Here is an 8734-nt window from a genome sequence, read left to right as displayed (position 1 = left end):
AAGGAAGGAAGGAAGGAAGGAAGGAAGGAAGGAAGGAAGGAAGGAAGGAAGGAAGGAAGTCCAACTCTGGTTTTGCTTACTAGCTTTTGAAGTTTGTTTTGTTTCCCTCTCGTTGCATCACTTGTCAGGACCAGCACCCCTTTATGATCCAGGGGCACACTGGTGCTGGACCAAACAACATGTTCCTCTGCTCTCTCCAGGTGAGAAGAGGATGCCAGCATCCTCTATCTGTCTTCATCTTTCCTTTGAGGCAGTGTCTCTCCCTAAACTAGGCTTAAGCTGAAATCCAGCGATTCTCAGAGATTTCCTCTGCCTGCTTTGGAACTTCGGTTACAGGCATCGTGGGAAGAGCCAGCTTGTTACCTGCTCACTGGGATCCAGACTCAGTGCTGCTGATTTTGGAGCAAGCGTGTTTAACCACTGAGCTGTCCTGAACTTAAAATGTGTTTTGTTTTTATTTTTGTTTTTTATTATTGTTGTTTCTGCTTTGAGACAAGATTTCTTTGTGTAGCCCTGGCTGACTTGGAAACTTATTCTGTACACCAGGCTGGCCTTGAACTCAGAGATCCACCTGCCTCTGCCTCTGAGTGTTACCTGCCTGGCATTTAAAATATATCATGTATAGAGCAATTTTAAGTCTAAAACTGAGTGGGAGGTACCATTTTGCCCTCCTGCAGCTGCACATACCTAGCCTCTGCCCTGCGTTCACATTCTTACACCATTCTCACCAAAGTTCACGACAGCATGAGTGTCTACTCTCGGTGTGTCTTCGTAGGGCCCTGACAGGTGTGTCTGCCATCACAGTGTTGCACATTCATAGTCTTATTTACCCAGAAAGCTTCTGTGTTGTCTCCACCAGCCCCTGGCAACCACAGATCTCCCGTCGTCTCTGTGCCTTTGCGTTTTCCAGAATGTCATGTAATCAGAGTACGTAGCCTTTTTGGGATGCCGTCTTGCCACCTTTGTGTCTTTTCATTTCTGTCCTACTGCTGAATGATAGTCCATTGTTTATACCACGTTGCTTCTCTAATGAGTTATCATTTGAACCAAAAAGTGAGAAGTGAGGTGTGAAAAAGGAATCAACCGGGCTGGGGCTGTGTCTCAGTCCAGGAACAAACCAGGGGTGGTGGTGTATGCCCGTGGATTTCCACTCAGGAAGCGGAAACCAGGGAGTCCCGAGTCCAAGATCACTTTTAGTTACATAGCAGTTAAAGGCCAGCCTTTAAAGGCTACTCGAGACCATCGAAACAACAACGAAAACCCACCTCTGTTTCTAAAGAAACTCCAAGGGGATTTGGAGAGGGGATGAGGGTGTCTAGAGACCCCTGGGTTAATGGCCTCCCCTGCCTTCATGCATGTGGCAGTTTTTAGGAGCCCTCTGTGAAGGGCTCTAGAGAATAGAAGAGGGGCCGGCCCTTTACTTCTTTGAAGACTACACTGTGGCTGGGTGCAACAGGCGTAGACGCTGCTGGTCTGCCATGCTCCGCATCTGTCCAGGCATGGTTCATTGACCCCAGGCTGGACCCAAGGTCACTGTGGCTCTCGTCTCTCTGAGCAGATCGAAGAAGGAGGCAAAGCTGATTCGGTGAGCTCCGGGCTGCAAGCCGGGGATGAGGTCGTACACATCAATGAGGTGGCCCTGAGCAGTTCCAGGAGAGAGGCCGTCTCCCTGGTGAAAGGCTCCTACAAGACCCTCCGGCTGGTGGTGCGCAGGTAAGTGGGCTGGCACCCCAATCCTCTCTTCCCTCCGAAGCCTCCCTGTCGCCCCCCTGTCCTGCCTGACACTGTGTGTAACTTATTGTTAATGCTGTCTTGGTGGGGTAGGTGCTGTCTTTTTTGCCGGTTTTTCCTTTCTTCTTGCCCTTGCTGTGGTATGGGTCAGGAAGTGGCATGAACTCGTTTGGATACTGTCCCTGCCACTTTTCCGAGTTAATATTGGCTTAGTACAGAGGAGCTCTGCTGTCCTTCCTAAATTCTGGGTCTGATGAATACTGACACATCTCAAGTGTGGCTGGAGCTCTAAGCAGCCCTGGGTTCTGGATCTAAAGTGATTGACCTGGAGCTAACTTAGGTCACATTTTCTTAGCCATACCTAATGAAAAACTGGTGATTCCTCTTGTTTGGACCTCTTGGGAGTGACGGATCCTTTGTGGGGAAAGCCTTGCTCGCAAATTTTTAAAAGTTAATTAGTTGTTTTATTTTTATGTCTGAGTGTGTGCTTGGATGAGTTTGTTTAGCACATGCCTGCAGGAGCCTGAGGAGGCCAGGAAAAGCACTTCATTTTAAACCCCTGGAATTGCAAAAGGTTGTGAGCTACCATGTGAATGCCGGGAACTAAAGATAAATCCTCCGCAAGAGCAGCGAGAGCTCTTCACCTCTGAGCTGTCTCTCCAGCCTGCTGCTTACAGCTTTCCTATCTCACCGTAACAAGGTCTTGACGCCCAGGAACCAACTCTTGACGAACAGAATTATCTTTGGAAAATGAGAGGGACCTGGTTTATTTCATCCCTGTTATAAACTGAGCACATTTGAGGTTTTTTTCCCATATGTTGATGCGTTTAACCTACATTTGAACCCCAAGAGAGGCCAGAGAGATGGCTCTTGGGTAAAGCGGGGTGCTGCCCAGCCGGATGACTTGAGTTCGATTTCCAGAACCCAAGTGATAAAATGCAAGAACCAACCAGATCGTGAAAGTTGCTCCCTTGACTTCAGCTCTTGTTGCCAAAGCACACACGTGTGTACACACAGATACACAGACATAAATAATCGTAAGTTTAAATTGATCTAAAAAGAAAGATCTTTTGAGGTGGTGCTCACTGTCGCCACTTTAAAGGCAAGAGGTAAGATAAGTCCCCGAAGGTAGTGGAGTTGTAAGGCGGAGTAGCCTGGACGCCGGGGTTCTACATCATTGTGCCTGGGAGCAGCATTACTTGAACTCCTGAGGCAGGAGCCTGCACATTTTTGGACATTTCTTTACTAATAGGGTTTCCTCTGCCTCCCTTGGAATCCAAAGTCACAGCATTTGAGAATGTTCTCCTGCATTGAAACTTTAGCGTACATCTCTCAAGCCCTGCCATTTCCAAGCTGTGGAAGGTAAGGTGGCCTCCATCACCTCAGATTGTCTCTCACGAGACGCCTTCCTCCTGTAGCAAGTCATTCCTCCATAAAAAGACCTACCCTGGTGAGTCATGATTGGAATCCAGCTCCTCCCAATCACAAGAATAAACCCAGAAATACTGCTCACTGTCTGTCCAGGCTGGTGACCTCGCTCAGCATGCTGGATTCAGCTTGCTCTTCAGGACCTCAGCCGCAGGCCGCTCCTCCAGCTGTCAGTGGGACAGTGGCTGAAAGCAGTCTCCAGTCAGATTAGGGCAGGGTTCCGATATTGAGGTCATCACCTTCTGCGTGTAATTTTCTAACATTAGTTAAGATTCAGTTTCTTCATTTTGGTTGTTGTTATTTGTTTTGTTTTTGTTTTTTGTTTTTTTCAGGTAGGCCCCCACATAGCTAGCCAAGGCTGGTCTTGAACTGATCCTTGTGTTTTTTTCTTTCACGTGCTAGGGTTATAGGAAAATGCCAGCCCATCTTTTGTTGTTGTTGTTATTGTTGTTTTAAGAATACTTTAATTTTTATGCCTGTGTTTTGCCCGTGTGTATGTATAGTCACCATGTGCATGCAGTACCCAAGGTTGCCAGGAGAGGGCGTTGGGTTCCATGGAATTGGAGTTATGGATGGCTATGAGCCTTCCGCCCTCTGCAAGAGCAGCAAGTGCTTTTAACCACTGAGCATCTCTCCAATCCAAATATTTTTTTAAGACAGCATATCATTATAGTTACTTCATCTTTACATGATGATTAAAATACCTGCTTTATGTCAAGATATGAGAAAAACCTGTGTCCACCAAATGGGAGGTGGATAAAGAAAATGCAATGTATGTATACAAACTCACATATGTAAGTCATATTATACACAACACACACATATACTAAAATATTATTGAGCACCGAAAGGAAGGATATTATACCACTTGCAATATAAGCAAACCTGGAGAACATGATGTTTCCCGCATAATGAAAAAAAAAATTTGAAAGGCATACTTTGATCTACTGATTGAAATCTAGTGAGTAGAATTTCTAGAGGCAGAAAGTAGAATGGCAGTTGCCTGGGATGAAGCCTGAGGGAAATGCAAGGATAGTGGCTAAAGAGCACAACTTTAGTTAGAAGGTGAAAGAGGCCAGTTGTGCTGAAACCTGTATCCTACAGTTGGAAGGCAGAAGTAGCATAGTTTGAGACCAGCCTGGTCTACACAGTGAATTTAAGGCCAACTGGGGTCAATTGGACCCTGTCTCCAAAAAGCAAGCAAGCTACCAAGACAGATTCTAGGGATATGATATGTAGCCTGGGGTATATTATTACTGATAGTCTTATATATTTACAGTTTGCTGAGATAACTCTCAAGTGTCTTCACCAGGAGCAGGCCTGGGTGCCTCCATCACAGCCACAGGCGTGCAAGGGTAATAGTATAGCTGGTGGTGGTATGTGCATTGATTCATTTAATTGTGGTAATCATTACATAATGAATACCTCTAGCAGATCATTACATTAACCATCTGTGTATATACAGTTTCTTAGTGGGAGAGTGCTGAGGATTGAATCTAATCTTCACTCTACTCTACTCTACTCTACTCTAGAGCTACACCCCAACTCCACGGCTATACAACTTTTATTAGTTAATAACTCACCAATGTTGGAGGGAGGGGGCAATGTACTTTACCAGTGATTGAAAAGAGTAAATGGTATAGTCTACATGGCAACGAGAAATACTTCTACTATTTATATGTTTTATACTGTCCAACTCTAGACGGAAGTATGTTTTTGTTGTTGTTTGGGTTTTTTTGTTTGTTTGGTTTTGGTTTTTTGAGACAGGGTTTCTCTGTATAGCCTTGACTGTCCTGGACTGGCTTTGTAGACCAGGCTTGCTTTGAACTCACAGAGATCCACCTGCCTCTGCCTCCCCAAGTGCTGAGATTACAGGTGTGCGCCACCATGCCCGGCTGGTGTAAACCTATTTTTCTAGGTCAAGATTTAAACACCTATGGCTCTGCGGGTAAAGGCATTCGCTGCCAAGGTTTACAGCCTGAGTTGAATGTCTAGGACCAACCATACTACACGATGAAGTAAAGAATAGACCCCTGAAGGTGATCCTCTGACCTCTCTTGCATGCCGTAGTGGGCCTACCTGCACACCAACACAATAGATACAGAAGTAAATGTAATCGATTTTTAAAAAAAGATTGAAATGAAGCACACAGCCATTTCAAACACAGTGGCCGAGTTTTCAGATGGGTAAAAAGGCCTAGAACTAAGGACCCGTTCCTTCCTTCCTTGCAGAAAAAGCTGAAGGTTTAATTCGAGCTTCTATGAGTCCCAGCTTGAGAAGAGTGGTGCTGGTGAAGGGTGATGTGTGTGGCACATCAGTATCCCAAAGGGAAAGCTTCCCTGTTGGCTGCCTACAGGTTTCTAGGTGTGCCAGTCTGATGATGATATACCTTTTGAGTTATTCCTAGCAGAACCTTTGCCACTCGGGTTTAACTTGGCATAAAAGGCGGTACTCTGGTCTTGCCACCAACTGGTTATGTGGTCCCCTAAGCTCTGAGTTCCTTGTTTATGTAATAAAAACAAATATCAGTTCCTTCCTCAAAAGGGAAGGACCATGATGGATAAAGTTAACTGCATGGAAGATGGCAGTAGTCCCTCGTGTCTGTTCTCAGCTGGGCTAGAGGGTGACCTCGGGAATGTGGAGAGGTGCAGTCATACGGCCACAGATGTGGCGGCCTGCTTCTCTGGAAGTTGCTGTTCCGTTTGTTCACTCGGTGACTTTAGCATGGTTTAGGGTCCTGTGATCTGCTAAGAGGTCTGAGATTGGTGCTGGACATCTCAGAGCAGGTGGGATTTAGGAGTGTGAGGTCATGTTATCAGAACTCATGGGCAACTGGGGATAAAGCACAATGGCCATGTGGATACCTCTAAATGGATGGGAAGCAGTGTACCTCGTTCCTGTGGGAACGCTGAAGGGGAAGTGGGTGACCTCTACCTGTGGGCTCTGGTGTGTGTGGCATCTATTCTGAGGCTCAGAGGCTCTTTTACCCATTAGGGAAATCAAGGCCTTTCCTTTCTGGGCCATTGGAATCCCACTGTCAAAGTCCTCCTCGGTTCCTCACCACCAAATCCCCCATCTGACTGACACATTCTTTCTTTAGATATGTTAATGAAATCGATAAGGTTAGGGCACTCTTTGCACTCCTTGCGACAATTGTGGGAAACATTTTGTCTCTGGGGGCCTGATGACAGCATTTTAGCTCATCCATTTTGTGTTCACATTTAGTAGAAACATTCAGTGTCAGAGGGAAAGGAGCCTATCTCACTTCTCTCATGGGCAAGCTGTAGGGCACATGGAAGGGCCTTTCTGTCCCGTACTTTCAGATCCATTGCAAACCCCTGTGCTGGACTCTGCTGGCTTCACATCCTGGCCTCAGCCTGAAATGTTGTTCTTTCCATCTTGACAGAATGATTTGTGACACTTCATTTATCAGCTTGCTTTCTTTCATAAATGATCCCAATATGGATAATAATAATACATTACATGATTTTGTGGAAGCATAACAGATGGTGGCTGTCTATGGAAGACAAATAACTTGTATAGTCAAAGTTTATGTACCTGCTGGCCCCTCTACCTGCCTCTTTTAAAGTTATTTTGGGTGGGTGAGGGTAACACCTGTGGGGTATCCACATAAAAATGCCAAGAGTAATGGTGTTTATGTGAGTTTCAGGGTGACTGAAAACAGGCCAAAGTAGAAACCCTTTCTTAAAAGGATACAATGACAAGAGACATGCAAAGTCCCCAGTGAGCTTCGGGTCAGAGATCTTGGGATTTCTGCTGACCCATGGAGAGTTCGGGGCTCAGCCTTTCTTGGGAGCCAAAGGGCAGCGTGGAGGCTTCAAGGACAGAGAATGTGCGCCACAGTCTACACCTGGTGGTGGGTATTGGGGACAATATGATAAAGTAAGAAAGGCCTTCCAAAAGGAAGCAAACATCTCCCAGCTGGGACAAACCTTTATGGAATTCGAAGATCCACAGCCCACACAAAGAGTGCTAATTAGGGTGAGGCTCAGAGTGAGAGTCAACGCTTCCAACCCTGCCCGAAATCAGCACACACTTTATTTGGCAAACAGGTATAAAATACCTGTCTGAAGGCCAGGTGACCTTCAGGAGGAAACTGATAGACAATGGGAAAAGGTCTTCAGGTTTAATTGAACTGCATAGGATGGAAGATGCTTTTTTAAAAAAGTCTAGAAACGTGGCTGGGTGGTTAAGAGCACCGGCTGTTCTTCTGGAGGACATAGGCTGGTGTCTCAGCTCCCACATAACGCATCGCGACTGTAACTCCAGTCCCAGGGAGTTCAACACCCTCTCCTGACCTCCTCAGACACCAGGCATGCATATGATGCACACACACACACATACATATATGTGCATGTATATATATATATACATATATACATATGTATATATATACATATATGTGTATATATATGTATATATACATGCACATATATGTATGTGTGTGTGTCTTGTGTATACATATATATACATGACATGTATATGTGTGCATCATGTATACATATATACAAAACATTCATACACAGAAAATAATTAAGATTTGCCAGGACATAGCAAGTTCCAGGACAGCCAGGCCCACATATAGGGACACTGTTTAAAACAACAACAACAACAACAACAACAAAACAGTAACAATAATAGGTGTTTTTAAAACACCCCCCCAAAAGATTTATTGTTATCATTTGTACTATATTGTATAAAATATATATGCATATGTGTGACGGGGTGGGGTGGGGCTCCAGCTGAGTTGTGTTTTTGAGCAAGCCAGTGTGGATGCTGGGAACTAAGCACGTGATTTATACCTCCGACACATAAAGCTGCTTTGTATCTGAAGACTGTAAGTGACTGATACCTTCAGTCCGTGCTGCTCACGTGTACGTTCAGTCCCCTTCCAGAGCTAGGAGGATCCCCGGGGCTTGCTGGCCAATGGGTGCAGCCAATCAGCCAGCAGCAGGTTGGGCAAAGCACCGTGACTCAAAAACTGAGGTGGGAGGGCCAGCGAGATATGGTCCAACAGGTGAAGATGCTGCCCATGCCGGGAGATCTTAGAACCTACATGATGGTAGAAGGACCTCCACAGGTGCCGTAGCTGCTGCTGTCAACCTCTGGCCTCCGAATTCACCGACACACACGGATGCAAGCTTGCGCACATACACACATATACACATACAATCACACCAAAAATTAATTTTTTAAAGATACTATCTTTGCCAAATGACATCCTGTTCTTAAACTTGGTGAACACACAGACTTGTTAGTTGAGCAATTTAAATTTAGTTGGTGAGAAAAAAACTGAGTACTTTCTATGGTAACTGTTTGGTCTCTTTATTTATTTATGTAACTGTTTAGTCCAGTTTTGTTTGTTTGTTTGTTTGTTTAATTTATTTGTTGTTGTTTTGGGGTTTTTGTTGTTGTTTTTAAGGCAGGGTCTCACTGTGTAGCCCTGGCTCTCCTGAAACTTGCTCTATAGAGCAGGCTCTGTGTCCCAAGTGCTGGGCTTACAGGTATGTGCCACACCCAGCCCGGTTTTATGCTTTGGACAAGGCTCACGCTA

At 45.3% G+C, this 8734-nt stretch overlaps 1 protein-coding gene across 2 annotated transcripts in view; it reads left to right on the top strand.

Annotated features, from left to right (window-relative positions):
- Positions 1–8734, top strand: part of Shroom3 (shroom family member 3) — a 275797-nt gene that overhangs the window by 96326 nt on the left and 170737 nt on the right. For both annotated transcript variants that reach the window (XM_055595724.1, XM_055595721.1), the window contains exon 2: positions 1559–1713. In XM_055595724.1, the coding sequence (XP_055451699.1) occupies positions 1559–1713 (155 nt within the window). The remainder of the gene's footprint in view (positions 1–1558; positions 1714–8734) is intronic.

The sequence above is a fragment of the Psammomys obesus genome, unplaced genomic scaffold (genome assembly GCF_907164565.1).
Source record: "Psammomys obesus unplaced genomic scaffold, mPsaObe1.curated_primary_1811, whole genome shotgun sequence".
NCBI lineage: Eukaryota > Metazoa > Chordata > Mammalia > Rodentia > Muridae > Psammomys > Psammomys obesus.
This window is presented reverse-complemented; position numbering and strand designations above follow the sequence as displayed.